Here is an 18184-nt window from a genome sequence, read left to right on the forward strand (position 1 = left end):
GCAGTCCCAAAATCCTGCGGCGGGGGTCGTGGGTAGCTGGCGGGTGTCAGGCAACCCTGCGCTCCCGCTACCCCGGCGCTGATCCGGCCGGATGAGCGAGTGTATATTACTTTTAGCTTCAGAAGATCTCATGTATATTTAAGAGGTATTTAACTATTATAAATTATTTTGATGAGATAAAAATGTCAATACTAAGTTGTATATTTTAAAATAAATTTTATTAGTTTAATAAAAAATAAAAAAGCCATATGTGATGGCACACATCTGTAATCCTAGCATTCCTTCTGTAATATGGAAGATGGAAGAGGGAGTGGCAGTATAGTGACAGAAAAAAGCAAAGTGAATAAAGATGAGAACTCACTCCTCCAAATTTATTTTTTTTTAATTAGATATTTACTTTACTTACATTTCAAATGTTGTCCCCTTTCCTGGTTGCCCCTCTGAAAACTCCCTATCCCCTTCCCCCCTTCTCCCTTCTCATCAACCCACCCACTCCTGCTTCCTGGCTCTGGCATTCCACTACATTGGGGCACAGAGCCTTCACAGGACCAAGGGCCTCGCCTCCCACTGATGAGCGACAAGGACATCCTCTGCAACATATGTAGCTGGAGCCCCTGAGTCCCACTATGTGTACTTCTCTTTGGTTGGTAATTTAGTCCTGGCAGCTCTGGGGGTACTGTTTAGTTCGTATTGTTCCTCCTATGGGGTTGCTGGCTCAACTGGTTGTTAGCATGTAGAAGAATGCAAATCGATCCATTTTTATCTCCTTGTACAAAGCTCAAGTCCAAGTGGATCAAGAACATCCACATAAAACCAGATACAGTGAAATTAACAGAAGAGAAAGTGGGGAAGAGCCTTGAGCACATGGGCACAGGGGAAAATTTCCTGCACAGAACACCAATAGCCTATGCTCTAAGATCAATTCTTGACAAATGGGACCTCATAAAATTGCAAAGCGTAAAGCAAAAGGTGCTGTCAATAAGATAAAAAGGCCACCAACAGATTGGGAAAGGATTTTTACCAATCCTAAATCTGATAGGGGACTAATATCCAAAATATACAAAGATCTCAACAAGCTGGACTCCAGAAATTCAAATAACCCCATTAAAAAGTAGGGTACAGAGCTAAACAAAGAATTCTCAACTGAGGAATATCAAAGGGCCAAGAAGCACTTGAAAAAATGTTCAACATCCTTAATCATCAGGGAAATGCAAATCAAAACAACCTTGAGATTCCACCTCACACCTGTCAGAATAGCTAAGATCAAAAATTCAGGTGACAGCAGATACTGGTGAGGATGTGGAGAAAAAGGAACACTCCTCCATTGCTGGTGGGAATGCAAGCTGGTACAACCTCTCTGGAAATCAGTTTGGCAGTTCCTCAGAAAACTGGACATAGTACTACCTGAGGAACCACCAACACCATTCTTGGGCATATATCCAGAAGATGCCCCAACATGTAATAAAGGCACATGTTCCACTATGTTCATAGCAGCCTTATTTATAATAGCCATAATCTGTAAATAACACAGATGTCCTTCCACAGAGGAATGGATACAGAAGATGTGGTACATTTACACAGTGAAGTACTACTCAGCTATTAAAAACAATGAACTTGTGAAATTCTTAGGCAAATGGATGGACCTAGAAAATATCATCTTGAGTGAGGTAACACAATCACAAATTTATCTTAACTCTACACAGACATACATACATACATACACACACACACATACATACACACACACACATGACACACACACACACACACACACACACACACACACACACACATTTTCAGAAAAAAAGGGGGAAAATTGTCAAGCAGAAATATGAGGCCTAAATAAAATAGCTATAATTCAGCAGCTGAAACTTGAATGAAATATACTTATTTTAGGAACTGTCTGTTGTAGACACCACAGAGCACATAATCTCAAACCTAAAAATGTTTGGATAATTAACATCTATAAATGTGACATGTTTAATTAAAAATAGTACAGTTGGTGGCAGAGTTGAGACACCAAATTAGATCTATCTCATTTTCTGATGTTTCAGAATGACATCCAGAAGCCGGGCAGTGGTGGCACATGCCTTTAATCCCAGCACTTGGGAGGCAGAGGCAGGCGGATTTCTGAGTTCGAGGCCAGACGTGAGTTCCAGGACAGCCAGGGCTACACAGAGAAACACTGTCTCAAAAAACCAACCAACCAACCAACCAACCAACCAAACAAACAAACAAACAAAAACCCAAAACAGAATGACATCCAGAAAACTTTTTCCAGGTCTTTCTTATTGAAATATAAAGAAAAAAAATCTACATATCTAAGATGAAATAGAATATGGCTTAGTAGAGCACTTGCTTAGTATGAAACCACTAAACTTAACTTTTCATGCCATGCACAAACATAATGTGGTGAATTTCAGGTTGGAATGTAGGCCAGTCTCTGGGTTAGGCCTGCAATTCGCCTCCCCTGAAACATGATGTACTAAATATTTATGTGAACTTTAATATCTAGTCAGCCACTTCTATCAGACCTCAACTTTTTATATATCCTATGTGTGTTACATAGTAATTATTTAGCAGGTAACATCCATATAAATCTGAACCACTTATATGACCACTAAACATGTCTTTTCTCCCAATCTATAATTAAACGTGCACACTCAATTAGGTAGAGTTACTCATCAATATTTCATGAATTTCATCTACTAAATTCATATAATCTATACTTGAGGATGATGAATATATCACAAAATCTGTTTTAAGTAAGACATTTTAGTATGCAAAAAAAATAGGAGAAAGCAAATCTCAAAAGCTAATCTTTTTTTTTTTCTGTTAACTCTAGTACTTTCTTAGGATGTAACAAACATGACTCTCAAATAGTTGCCTTGAAGCCCGTTAGACATTATTACCTTGACGTAAATGCCTTCCAATAACACCCTATTATAAATGCTATCATTTTTATAATGTAAATAATTTTGTATGACAGGCTTAGAAACTATAGAGAAGGCAGAAAACCAATATTAACACAAAATCCATTTTGAAATCCTTATCTCTCATCTAACTCATGAACAAAACTTAAATTACTTTATCTGATGTTTTAAACATGTTTTATAGTTTCACAGTTGATTACTTCTTGCCTCTATCAAGTATTTATTTTGTCCCTAGTTTGTGTCAAAACTTTGTAGCTATGAACCAAACAACTGAGAAATAGTGCTGTCATTGGGCAGAAAGCAAACAAGTAATAAATTAAAAAAAAAAAATCAATGTCAGATGGTGATAAGTGCTGAGGGAGAAATCACAGGAGACAGAATACTTCTTTACTGAGAAAGTGAAGTTTCACAATGACCTCAGGCATATCAATTTGCAAGTGAAAAGAACAAGTGTCAAAGACTGGGCACTTGCTTTGCATTAACTGTAGAGAAGCAGAAGAAAAGTACTACACAATCACTAAGGAGATGGAGTCCTGGCAGGTGTGAGGTTTCTTCTGTGGGGAAGTGCTAGTGCAGGGTAAAAACAACTGTACCTTATAGGTGATTCTGAATTCTTTGGTTTTTACTGGCTTTCACAGAGATGTGTGTTGCTTTGTTTTGTTTTGGAGTGTTGTTCTTACTAGTATGGCCAGACTAGCCTAGACCTCACTACATAGCCTAGGCTTCATTCACAATCTTACCCACCTCCTGAGTATTGATTGCTTCTATAGGTATGAACTACCATGCATAGTGAAAAAAAGTTAAAAATGTCATTTTAGCCTGCCATTTTAAAAATTGTGCAGATCAGTTAGATGACTAAGTTGGTAAAAGTACATGCCACCAAGTCTGATGACCTGCATTCAAGCCTTAGAATTCACATGACAGAAAGAGAAAACAAACATGTGCAATTGTCCTCTGACCTACAGCATATGCCTCTCCCTCTCCCTACAAAATAGCTAAATCAATCAATCAATAAATAGGAAAAATCTTGAGTGCTCAGAGAAGTGGAGGTGGATCTTGGAAAAGTTTGGGAAGAGAAGGAATACGAAAACATTGCACAAAATTCTCAAAGAACTAATGAACAAAAAATGTAAATTTGAAACTATGTGGTAAGGATAAAAGATAGACTTAAGATGGTAGTAGTAATGTATTAATCATACATTCTGTTGCTAAGGAAAATACCTGAAAGAAACAATTTAAAGGAAGGGGATTAAATTTTGCTTATTGCTTAAGAGGTATCAAAGTATGGCTGGTAGGATATATTGCTTTGAGTCTGAGGCAAGCATGGTAGAGGAACATGTGGCAGTCTACTCACCTCATGGTAGTCAGATAGCAGAGACAGACAGGAGGAAGCAGAAGGACGATACCTTTCAAAGATACACCCCTAGTGACCTACTTAGTTTTCTGAGGCCCTATCTTCTGAAGTTCCCAGTTGGTGGAAACTAAACTTTCAATATGTGAGCCTGTAAGGTCACTTAGTAATCAAACCATAATAAATGGTTTTGATGTAAAGAGGCAACAAGTACATTGGTGAAGTTACTACTTACCATGGCAAGAGCAGATTATTTGGGAAGGAGTGCAAACTGAAAAAAAAATCCCAATAAAAATACTGATAAAATACTTTTTTTTTATGCTAGACAATTTAATACTAAAATTCACATGACAAAGGCAGCCCACTGTCTCTTTGGTAGTTAAGAAATTTCACAAACTACTGTAGAACACCATAACAATGTAGAACTACTTCTAATTTATATTAGAACATAAAACAAATCTTCTGAAAGTGGAAGGATAAACTAGAACATAAAAATCTAGAAATGGATGAAGTACATATGAAAACAATGTATATCTAATGAAGGATAACTAAGTGACTGTGAAGAGGGGCTGTTTGTTAAAGGGTCTTTGAGCTACATAGCCATACAAAGGAAACTACACCAATAATTCAGTATATATATGACAATAAACTACTACTTGTAAAACCAGTAAGGCTTATGAAGAACATAGCTTGTTAATTATAAGCAGATTTTGCTTTTGCTTTGAGCATGAGAATCTAGCAATTTCTTTGAGGCCCTTTCTCTCTCATCTTGAAAGCCTTATCAAACAAAAGATCAAACCCTCCTTCTTTAAAATGTGTATGTTCTCACTGTTCCTGTGGCATAGTGAATGCCCCTACAGCACACGATATACCACTTAATTAGCATATAGTATTATTTTTTTTGGTGCGCAGGCAAGGATCGTCACACAATTGCTCCCTCTAGTGTTGTAATTTATAACTGTATAGAAGATTTAGAAAATTTACATTTTTGTTTCTGCTTTCACAACCCTGTTATCTTTGAATAGCTTGCAGTCAGAGTAAAGTGAACTAATTCAGTCTTGTGAAATGTGGAAGAAGAAACCAAAAGTATAGAGAACTAAAGCAAATGTTTTTTGATTCTACATTTGGAACCTGGGGTCTCAAGCATATGACAGAGACATCCTACCACTGAGCTGTATACCCCCAGCCTAGGAGAAATAAAACATCAAAACATTAACTGTTTCCCATACCTTCTACCCTCTCTCTCTGATTAAGCATTGAGAGGTAAAGACGCCACCTACTTTATAGATCAACACCTTCTGTGAACCAGATGCCTTGCTACCATAACTGCTAGCTAAGCAGAACACTGTGGAAATGTGGCCCTCAAAGACAGACCAATACAGAGGGAAGTAAGTCTAGTTTTCTCCTATACAGAACATTATTTATCAGCTGTTACATGGCGACTTCTTCAGCAAATTAAGTTTTAGCTAGAAGCAATTCATGTTCTTTGGGAATATAGGTTTCAGAATATATGGAATGGTAAGTAATGCTGTGAACGTGTTTTAAGTTGCCAGTATACTTACAGTTTTTTCATGATTTTCAAAAGCCTCTCTGGCTTCTTCATATGTACAGATTTCTTCTCTGCACTCACGCTCAATGTTGCCCTGTCTTATTTCTTCAAAAAGCCCATTGGCTCTTGGGTAGCGTTTTAATACTGAGTTGGCTTTTTCTTCCGTGAGGAAAACTAAAAAGAAATATAATAATAAGCATAAAAAACAATAAGAAACTAATGTGGGAAGTTGATATATAAGAAGAAAATTTCCAGATGCTCCTCAGAAATCACAGGCAACCTTTTAAACATCTTTCAGTAATTTAGGAGTGAATTAATGTTTAACTTCAAACCAAAGCATTTGATATCTTCCTCATAATGGGAATATCTCCCTTTAGTCAACATGGGCAAGAACAGTGACATAATTAACCATGTTATATTCAGACTTTAGCACATTCTTGATGGCCAATGGATGTTTAAAAATAGCAATAATGATATCACTACTTATATTCATTACTGTAAATGGATACCCAAACATTCTGCAACCAAATCAAAAACCAGTCTCTACACGATATCTCTGCCTACCTAAAAATAAATACAAATCCAATTGAACTAATAATATGAACCTAGAGAACCATTACTTAAAGACTTAACATAGTGAAAGTCCCATTACATATCTTTCTAACTAGCAAAATAAAGAGCATATTCCAAAGAACTTTCTGAAATCAATGAAATATAAAAGATAAATTTATCCACATCTTAGTCCAAGAAAACAGTAATAATTTTGTCCTAAATAAACAAGTTAAATATAGTGTAGCTGTACTTCAAGGCATTCAATCTTATTTTATTGTCCTTGGGAGAGGAAAAGAAAAGAAAAGAAAAAAAAAAAAACTTCTGATGAATTATATCTTAGAAACATTCAATGTGAACTTGTGAAATCCAGTGGAATAAATGAGTCACAATAAGTTCAATACCACCTTGGGCTACACAGTGAGGCCAGGTCTTGGAAGAAAAATAGTTGGTTGGGAATATAGTTCAATGGTAGTACACTTGCCTAGTGTGTCTACAGCCCTGGGTTCAATCCCCAGCACTTCAATAAATAAATTAAATAAACGAATAAACAAATTTTAAAAAGCAGGCACTGATTAGACCATAATTATGTTTACCCTTTATGGGGGAGGGGTGCATTTACACTTATATATGAGAACATTTAAGTTCTACTTTGCTTTTTTCTGAAAATGTCTCATTTGCCTGGTGTGTAAATACCATGCCACCATAATTTAATCTCTGTTAATATAAACAGATTAGAAATTTTCCATTATACAGACTTCTAACATGGAAAAAAAACACATTACAGCAGTTGGAAAGATAGTTCAGGGGTTAATAACACCTGTTGCTTTTGCAGAGGAAATAAAAGTTTGGTCCCCTTATGGCCAGGTAGTGGTGGCGCACGCCTTTAATCCCAGCACTTGGGAGGCAGAAGCAGGTGGATTTCTGAGTTTGAGGCCAACTTGGTCTACAGGGTGAGTTCCACGACAGCCAGGGCTACACAGAGAAATCCTGTCTCAAAATTACAAAAACAACAACAACAAAAAGTTTAGTCCCAGCACCCATGTAATGGCCCACAAACATGTGGAAGTTTAGCCCCAGGGGCTTCAATACCCCCTTGGTCTCTGGACAATTGCAAACATAGACAAAGATCACAGATGCAGAAACACAGACACAGACAAACACACACACACACACTTGCAAAATAAATCTTGAGTGGGTTGGACAGATACTGGCAAGGATGTGGAAAAAGGGGAATACTTCTCCATTTTTGGTGGGATTGTAAGCTAGTACAACCACTCTGGAAATCAGTACAGCAGTTCTTGAGAAAACTGGACATAGTACTACCTGAGGAACCACTAATATAATAAGTAATGAGAACAAAGTATTTGACAGTCTTTGAAATAGTGGACTGGAGGGTTAGAGATGGATCAGTGGTAAAGAGCACTGACTGTTCTTCCAGAGGTTCTGAGTTAAATTCCCAGCAACCACATGATAGCTCACAACCATATGCAATGGGATCTAATGCCCTTTTCTGGTGTGTCTGAAAAGAGCGACAGTGTACTCATATACATTAAATAAATAAATAAATAAATAAAAATAAATAAATAAATCTTAAAGAAGAAAGAAAAAAAACAAGATTGTTTTAAAAAATGGTTTGGAAATCTAATCGACTCTACATTAGCATAAAAGAATTAGAGGCCTGTGAGACTCTTCATTGGGTGCTTCCCCAAGTCTATCAACATGATTTTGATCCCTGAAATCCACAGTAGAACATAAGAACGTTTACATTCACACTTTATGGACCACATGAAATGCCCATACATGCATACATGCTTGCTCTCTCTCTCTCTCTCTCTCTCTCTCTCACACACACACACACACACACACACACACAAATAGGCAAACAAACAAACAAACTTAAAACAACAAAGAAAAAGCACAAGAAACACACATACCAGCAAAGCCCATAAAAACACAAAATTGGAAACCATAATATACAAGCAAAATACTAGTAAGATAATAAATCCTTAAACAAAGCAATGCGGAAACAAAGTCTACAAAAATTCCATTGCATTCATTTGTGTTTGCCATCTACTGCTGGGCATGGGGCCTACTCTTAGGAGTGGTTAATATTCCAGTGAGAACTCCTTTGAGAATTTTTCCTTTGCAAGTGATGTCAATTGTAGTTATCTTCTTGGTTAGGGATGTCCACTTCTCCCTCTCAAAGCTAGGACTCTATCTGACTTGAACCAGTGTAAACACAACACTGGAACAGTACTCAGGCTGCAAGGCTTGCTTTGGGACCTTTCCTAACTACATAGAGTTTCATTAGGAATTTAAAATTCAAACCTAGTGGCTAAGGGTGTAGCAGGATGTTAATGTTTTCCACATGTAAGGCTGTGTGTTCAATCTTTAGTTTAAAAAAATAAATCAAACCAAAGCAGTAATATTCAAAACTTGAGCTGATTATGTCTTTCTGCCTTTCTCCTTAAGCTGTGTGCGTTAAATCAAAGCTGACAGAAATCATATATGTATATATATATAAAACTTAGTCATGGATCACCTGCTAATACCATTATATAGAATACAAATGAGCTTTAAGAACTCCTTATGATGTTATTTACAGATAAGCAGTTTTCTCTCTAAACAAACAAACAAATAAGTGTTTTTTAAATCACATTCAGCAAGAAAAATTCCAACTTAAAAATATTTCATATCCAAATACTCAAAAATTATTAATTTATTGAGAAATATATAACTTTTCATTATTTCAAATTAAGCTTATATTCTCTCTTCAAAAGAAACAAATAACAATAAATGAAATAAAAGAGCTTTTCAAGTGATTGTCCAAATTAATGAGTTAAGCTAAAATAAACAATAAATACCAGAACATAAATGTGTTGAATTTAATGCACAGGTTAGTAAAAATTGGTATTTTAAGCATTTAAACAACAAATAACCTTTAGCCACGTAAGATTATATCTGCAATGTTGCAAAAAAAACAAAAAAAAAAAAAAAACAAAAAACCGAGAAGAAAGCCTGAAGCTAGAAAGATCTCTAGTACAGTTATCTCATTGGTTTTATCTTCTTGGGTCTGATTTCACTGAAGGAGACAGTATTAAACATTTACATTTTAAAGTGAACAACATTCTTTGTCTTGGGGTTTAATTACTGAACAAAACTATGTACAATGAGAATGTGACAACTGAAGATGAGGAGCAGACTGACCTCTGCTGGAGAGGACAAAGATTAAAGAAATACACAAAGAACTCTACAGAAAGACTTAATACAATGGGTTCTGTTGGTGGTCAGAAGATAAGAAAATAAACATATTTTTCTACTGGGTGTGTATGCTTTGGAGGTGGTAGAGGGACCCATGAAAATTATCTGTGTTGGTTTTGTAAGGAGTGGCAGGATGGGGACATGGGGAAATGGTGGTAACAGTTGTACTGGGAAAACAGAAGTGAACAAGAGCTTGAATTGAGAAAACAAGGGCTATAAAAGAATTCATAGGTAGGGTTCAAGTAGAAAATAGCTGGGAAATGAAAGCAGGATACTAGCAAATTGCTGTGTCATGGAGGTGCCTCATCTTAAACTACCACATTTGAAGTATTTAATACTCATTCATGTTTATTAACACAATACTAGAAAATCAGATATACCAACTGAAGAGAGTAGGGGATGATGGAAGGGAAAAATGGAAAAGAAAAGGCTTAGAAAAAGGTCCCTTCTTATAGGCAGGTTAAAAGATGCTAAGATTGCTTTAGAGCAATGACTGCAAAATGAATGGAGAGGAATGGTCAGAAATGAAAACTAAGATTACAAAGTATTCTCTGTGGCCATTTCACTCACCATGCATCTTTCTCCTCAGTCAAACTAAATCTAATCAGCACTAAGGATTGGGTACATCTTTGATCCCAGCATTCTAAAGGCAGAAGTGGGCAGATTTCTGTGAGTTCCAGGCCAGGCAAAGCTTTATGGTAAGACCCTGACTCAAAAACAATAAACAACAACAAAATGCCTCCAAAAAATGAGATTTCATGGAGTTTATAGAATAGAATTCTAGCTCTCTCTCTCTCTCTCTCTCTCTATATATATATATATATATATATATATATATATATATATATATATATATATATCAGTTATATACCTTCTGTTTTAAAAAAAAGAAATGCCCAAATCTTGTCAGTCTACAAGCTGGCCCTTTTGGGTCTCCACAATTTTTCACCTAATACTTCCTTTGCTTGGCGAACTCCTTTTCTAATGTAATACCTTCTAAGCATTTAACCCACTTCAACTTATTAGACAGATTTGCTATGGAATCTATTTTTAGATAGAAAAATCAATCATACTTGTAAGTTTTGACGTGACATTGGTTCCTCTTCAAGAGTATAAATATGATTGGGAAAACCATGTACTATTAATGTTTGGTTCAATGTCTGTGGTTTGTATCACCTAGTAAAGAACTCACTGTGGAATATTATTCAGTAAGTAGAGAGAAAATCAAAGGAAGAATGAGAGAAACTGAGAGACTCAATGAAAAGAAAAATGCAGACTTCTAATTATGATGTGCTTCAATTTTAATGTCTATATGCTATATAAAATATACTTTCACTTACATTTATTACATATATCTTCCTGCTTTTCAGCTAAAGGAAACTACCTTTCAAACTTTATAAAACATTTCTCTTTATTTTTCCCTGAGAGAATATATTCTCCTGTTTTATAAGAACTCTCTGATTTCCTTTAGTACAGTGGTTGCCAACCTTCCTAAGACTGCGACCCTTTAATGATTTCTCATGTTATGTTGACTCCAACCATAAAATTATTTTCATTGCTACTTATTTGCTACTTTTATGAATTATAATGTGACACAAAATAGGCAATAATCAAGAACATGAAAATTAAAACATTCTGATAATAACTTACTATTGTGTTATGGGTAGGCATGGGAAAATGAAATGCTAGGTAGAAAGGTATGGCACCTTCATGGGTTTCCTATGAAAATACTGTTGAAATGGAAAGAGAAAAGAACTCATTTTTTGTACTATGGGAAGCTTATAATTGTTTGGGTAACAGATATGACCCCAAGTTGTTAAATAGTGAACAAGGTAGAAAATAAGATGTCACAGCAAACAAATCTTTAAAGAAGCAAAATCCTAAGCATTTGTTCTTCAGTAAATTTGGAATGATAGTATCAATCTTATAATGAGATATTGTACATAGACTAAGTTTTGCTAATGTTCAAGGCTTAGCAAAAACTGGATAGCCAGTAAGTAGTAATATGACTTATGGCTGTTATTCCATGTAAATAAAACAACAGATTTATTCAACAGATAATAAAATGTACTGTGAAAATATGGAATGAACACAGATAGGGCTGGCTTATACTGAGGCTGTCTTAATTCCCTTCAATTATACATTGACATATGCTTGTTACAGCATGCTGTGATGAGGCATGGATATTTGGGAGATATAATCAGGTTTTAATGTTTCAGAAATTCTTTTGAATGTAATTGAGGGCTCATTTTATAAATACCAAGTGTCTGTAACAAAGTAAATATCCCTTACTATCATTTCTATTCTTACTTTTATTTTTTTTAGTTGTCTGTTGATAGAATCCTCATTGGAATTTTAACACCAGGCCACACAGAAGAAGCTGCTGGGAAAGGAAAATTACATATGCAATAAGTTTGTTAAGATTTGGGAGTCATGCATAGTAACAAGAAATGTAAAATTGGATTACTTATATTTTATTGGATTTAGGTAGATAATACAGGTGGCTATTAAAATATTTGATGTTATAATTTGGACATTAATAATATTTTATTTAGAAGTATCCATATAAATTCAATCTCATGAGGCAAAATATGAGAGGTTATATCCAAATGTGCTACAATACATTTTATGCTCATTTTACAGTGGAGCCCCATTCCTTTATAGAAATCAAAAGTCCTTTTATGCTATCCATATCCTCAAGCTAGACTATGAAATGCTAATATCATTGAACATTGAACTAACATTGAACATTAACACTAAAAAGTACATCAGAGAGATTTAAACTGAACTAGATCAATACACTGACAGGAACAAGAAGTGAAAGCTAGTTATTCTGACTGCAAAGGAAAAGAAAATACAGCCCTTCAGGAGTTACTTAGAGAAAGATCTAACTCCTCTCATATTAACAGGTTGCAAAGCAGTAGCCATCACAATTATTATCATGGTGGATATGAGTAACCAATAAAGCATCATATGATGTTCAGAATAATGTTCATAGACAGTATGTGTATATGGATCTAATTTAGAACTGTTTGCACCAAAAAAGTGCAGAATTTTGTGCATGCTAGGCCAGTTCCCTGCTTCTAAGCTTAAAAATAAGTGGCTTTTTTTAATAGAAAAATTTGTTTTCTAAATTTTGCCACATAAACAGGGCTTGAACTCAATGCTATACTGAATATTAGAAAGGTTATTTACTACTGAGCTTCACTTTTACCCCAGGTTTTCAAGCAATCATCAATCCATAATAGTTACTCAAATGGAAAATTTGTTCCCAGATAATGTTGTATAAATGTTAGTGTATCAGAAACTAAATCTATAAGGAGTATACAAGTTATTAAGAAAGATGATTATTTTTTTCTGGAATAAATATCTGATGTCTTATTTATTGTTGTGAATTTCTCATATAAGCCTGGACGACATGCAAAGTATCTGCTAATTCAAGTTTTCTGCCTGCAATATGAAGGCAGCCTTTAGTGATATAGTGTTCAAATCTAAGAGATCCATCTTTATCAACCTTCTGTTGAGGTAAGGAAAAGGGAAGAATGAGAACTATGCTATGGTTAATAGGCTCTGCATTTGGAAGTAAGAAATATTAGTTTCTAGTACTGCTTTGGTACTAAACTTGCTGCATGACTCTAACATTTGCATTTTTTACTTCATTTATCAGAGTCTGTTTCTTAATTATTGAAGTGAAAGTGCTGAATGTGATTTCTTAAAGTTATGACAATAAAGATCTCCATCACTGGAAAGATTCTGAGAAAATGGAATGCTGTGTAATATGCAAATCTTAGGGAGCATGTACATACTATTTATTAATCAAAGCTTCACCATCCCACAAACCAACACATGTACATACACAGAAGAAAACTCAACAAAATATCATTCCTATCTAATTCAATGCTTAAAAAAATCTTTTTTAATTTTATAAATTAGCCAGGCATGGTGTTGGGAGCCAGGTGTGGTGGTGCATGTCTTTAATCCTAGCCCTTTTGAGGCAGAAGCAAGTAGATTTCTGAGTTAGAGCCTGCCCTAGTCTAGTCTACAGAACAAGTTCCAGGACAGCCACAGCTATGCTGAAAGACCCTGTCTTGAATGGTCTTATAAGGTGTCACTCTCAGACTCCCACATATTCTTTCTCATAAACCAGAATAATATTGCTACTTCACTGTGTCTGCAAACAATATAATGCCTTCAAGGTTATTTTTTATGCTAACATATGTATTAAACAGGTACTTCTTATCTGACCAATGGAAATAGTTATCCTTAGGAAAACAAAGCTTATTAAAATAAAATTATGAAAATAAAAGATAAATAAAAATGTTTATTGCATAAATAAAAGGCTTCTTAGGCTATGTTCTTTTATTTAGGAATGTAGGAAAAAAGAATAGTTTTCAATACTATTTTAAATGAACAACCTATTTATGAAAACTACAGGTTGGTGCTACGTGACTGCTGCATTTATAATTCAAAATTTCTAGTAAGGTTATACCCAAACAGGTTGTCATAAACTCAATTCAAGAGTTCAGGGACTTATAAACTAACTTGAAGTTGTGAAATGGAGCACCTGAACCTGGAAAGTCTAAAGATTTCAAAGAAGAAATAATTGTTATTAAATGCTTTAATGTGTCAAACCTGGTTCCTAAGGACATGATGGGTATGATGACGACAGGACTTCAAAATTAGCATTGGAATACAGGAGGCATAAAATAAGATTCCAGGTGACAGGCAAACTTCCTGGAATAAGTCTGGAGAATGCTGCACAGAATGGATTTGTATAACAGAAAAGACAAAAGAGGTAATGGATATCTATAAAGCTGATATTCTTTAAAAGCAAAATAAAAATTGTTTTCTGCAGTGACACTAACTACTTTGATAATGTTTCTGTAAAGCTAAATTTTAGTTCTTATACTCTCTTGTTTAAAGATTTTTATGGTGCATAAAGAAAAATGAGATACAAAGACATTATCTAATAAAGTCTCCCACAAAGGAAGGCAAACATTTGACTTTTCTTTGAAGGAGTGTTAAAATATGTAACCTCTTACAAAAACAATTCCTCATGAAATGGCAGATGATACTACCACTAACAATTCTGTTAAATTTTTAGCAGTTACATCAATTGATTTAAAGTATGGTATGTTAGCACATTATATTTCTACACCATTGACAATGGATTGCCTAAAGAAATAAAATGTAAAAGTGCAGTGGTCTAATTGGGCATAATTAAATACACAGTGAAGTAGAGTCATCATAGCAGGGATATCCCATGATGGCTATTTCTCCTGTAATTAATGTCTCAATTATATCAAGGTATAAGTAGTGTTAGTGATTACATGGACTACCACAATAAAACTTCTGTCTTAGTTAGGGTTTCCACTTCTGTAAAGAGAAACCATGACCAAGGCAACTCTTATAAAGAGAACATTTAATTGGGCCTGGCTTACTGGTTTCAGTCCATTATCATCATGGCAGGAGGCATGGCAGCATCCAGGCAGGCTGGGAGGGCTGAGGAAGGTCTCTTTTACACTAGGAGGAGTTTCAAAGCCCACCCCAACAGTGATACACTTCCTTCAACAAGGCCACACCTATTTGAACAAGACTACATCTCCTAATAATAGCACTTTCCATAGGACAAACATATTCAAATCACCACAACTTCATTTTGGATTTATGAGTCTTGTCTACATTGAGTATGTTTCTGTCTCAAATGGATGAACTACTTATCTTTAGTTAATGGGGCAAAAGGCAGTCATATATAACTCATTAAATCTGAGCAATAGTTCTGAGCATAAAGATTTATGCTAGTGATTATTTTATTATCTACCAACATAGACAGTATAATACGTATTCTTTGTGACTGCTACAGTCTAGATTTCTAAGACTGAATAATTGCTTTCAACAAACTAGAAGGTTTACATGAATATCAGTGCTAGAATTCTTTCATGGGTTTCAGATAAAGACTTCATTAATCTAAGGCAGTGTGATACTATCTAACGGGTAAAAAAAAGATTTTATGGAGTTTACAGAATAGAACACACACACACACACACACATATATATATATATATATATATATATATATATACACATATATACATATATACATATATATACATATATACATATATATATATCAGGTATATGCCTTCTGTTTTAAAAAAGAAAAAAATATTTTTATTTTCTCTGTGCATGTATTCTTCCCTGCATATATGTCCTTGCACCACATGTATACATATTGTCCAAAGATGCAAGAAGAGGATGTCAGATTCTCTGGAACTAGAATTATTGGCTATGAGCCACAACAAAGGTACTTGGAATTAAATCCAGTCTTCTGGAAGACCAGTCAGCCCTCTCAACTGCTGAGTCATCTCTCCAGTCTGTATATGTGTCTTCTTACTGTTAAAAGTCTACATGTAGAAATATATGGTCTAAGACCTTAGTTATGACCTGGTTAGTAGCTACTTGGGAGGCCCATATCTCATAACTCTTTAAAAATGTATACTACAAATATTTACTCAGAAACTACCTATTAATTGTTAAAGCCAAATTTATCAACAGAATTGTGGATACGATTTTTCTCTTTGTACACCGAAACTGAGTAGATTCAATGTAGTATTCATGCATCACACAATCTAAAGTATGAAAAGTATTTTTTGAGATTCATGTAATCCAGTGGTACTATCCTAAAGTTAACTAGGCAAGAATCCTCTTCAAATCAAAACTATATGGGGAAATAAAGACAGGAAAAAATAGAGTTCTTTTGTCTGAAGCCCTTCCTTTTACCCCTTCCCTCAGGGGTACCTTTAAAAATGTAATGCTTCGCTTGAGTATAATATAAACCATTGATCCATCTCAATCCCTTCATCTAACTGACTAGGAAATGGAAATGTACAAGGTAAGTGATTAAAACAAAAACACAGATGTTTGATTATAGAGTTAGAACATGTCTCAGTTCTAGAACCATCTATTGCTTTCTCTTTAACTCATAAGAAATACAATCATATCATAAGGATGAAAGACAAACCACAGATTGGGTAAAAGTTTTACAAATTACATGTGCTAAAAGACATAAAAAAAAAGCAGGGGGACTGTTAATTTCAAGGTTAGTCCTAGCTACATACTCTGACCTTGAGTCAAATATTCCAAAAAAAAAAAAATAACATTTCATTAAATTGATAAACAAGTCTTGAAAATCAAGAACGGAAAAACCAGACGGATGGATTAACAAATGTGCTGAAGACTTTAACAATACCTCAGCAAAGATAAGTATACAGATGTCAAATAAAATCTATGAAACAATCAGCAGTTCTCAATCTTCTTAATGCTGTGACCATTTCAGAGTGTCTCATTTGTGGTTACACTAAACCATAAAATTATTTTTATTGCTACTTCATAACTGTAATTTTGTTACTGCTATGAATCATAGTATAAGTAACTGCGTTTTCTGACTGTCTAAGGCAAGCCCTGTGAAAGGGTTGTACATCCCAAAGGGGTCACAACCCACACATTTGAGAACTGTTGCTCAACAATATATGTCATTAGGGAACTTCAAGTCATAAACTACCTGATTCCATTTATGTGAACTATCTATACTAGCTGCCTCTGTAGAGATAGAACACAGAATAAAAATGTCCAGGGCCTTCAAGGTGGAGGAAACACAAAGGTACAGATTACCTTTGGTGTGAGGGCTCCGTTGTGACTGATAAAAATGGTTTAGTAATAGATGGCTGCACAGTACTATAGATGTAATAAATATCACTGACCTACATACTTTAACATGACCACACCTATACTGTGTCACTTTTGACTCAATTTAAAAAGGTCAATTATCCTTCCTGTCCGACCAGCACCAGGGTAGCTAGGGCGCAGAGTCAGCTGACACCCGTCAGCTACTCACAACACCAGCCACGGGATCTTAAGACTTCAGGTGATCCTGCCACCCTGCCAGCAAGAGGACAGGTCTCCGCCCGGCCCAGGAGCCCTGTGCCTCAGGATCAGCGGGAGCCATCTTGGTTCATGGACTCCACTGAACTTAATCTGCACAGGTGAGAATGTGCACCACAGAAGCTGACAGCTGCTGGGATAGGTGGGAGCCACAGAGCCTCTGAGGCTCTTTTCGGGCTCCAGACATCCAGACACCCTCCCGGCCAGAGGACAGGTGTCCACCCGGTCCGGGAGCCCTTTGCCTCGAGAGCGGCAGAAGCCATCTTGGTTCCAGGACTCCAGCGAACTTAGGAACTTAGTCTGCACAGGTGAGAGTGTGCATCACAGAAGCTGACAGCTTCTGGGACAGGCAGGAGTCACAGAGGCTCTGAGGCAGCGCCCTTTTCGGGCTCAAGACATCCAGCCACCCTCCTGGCCAGAGGACAGGTGTCTGCCCGGCCCGAGAGCCCTTGGCCAGAGGATCTGAGTTTAATGAAAATGAAGCCACAACATACCCAAACTTACGGGACGCAATGAAAGCATTTCTAAGAGGAAAACTCATAGTTCTGAGTGCCTCCAAAAAGAAACTAGAGAGAGCACACATTAGCAGCTTGACAA

The 18184-nt window shown here is 35.7% G+C and overlaps 1 protein-coding gene across 6 annotated transcripts in view; it reads right to left on the minus strand.

Annotated features, from left to right (window-relative positions):
- Positions 1-18184, minus strand: part of Prrg1 (proline rich and Gla domain 1) — a 128915-nt gene that overhangs the window by 29503 nt on the left and 81228 nt on the right. For all 6 annotated transcript variants that reach the window (XM_021153770.1, XM_021153771.2, XM_029473594.1 and 3 more), the window contains one exon: positions 5847-6007. In XM_021153770.1, coding sequence (XP_021009429.1) covers positions 5847-6007 — 161 coding nt within the window. The remainder of the gene's footprint in view (positions 1-5846; positions 6008-18184) is intronic.

Source organism: Mus caroli, chromosome X (assembly GCF_900094665.2).
Source record: "Mus caroli chromosome X, CAROLI_EIJ_v1.1, whole genome shotgun sequence".
NCBI classification, from domain to species: domain Eukaryota; kingdom Metazoa; phylum Chordata; class Mammalia; order Rodentia; family Muridae; genus Mus; species Mus caroli.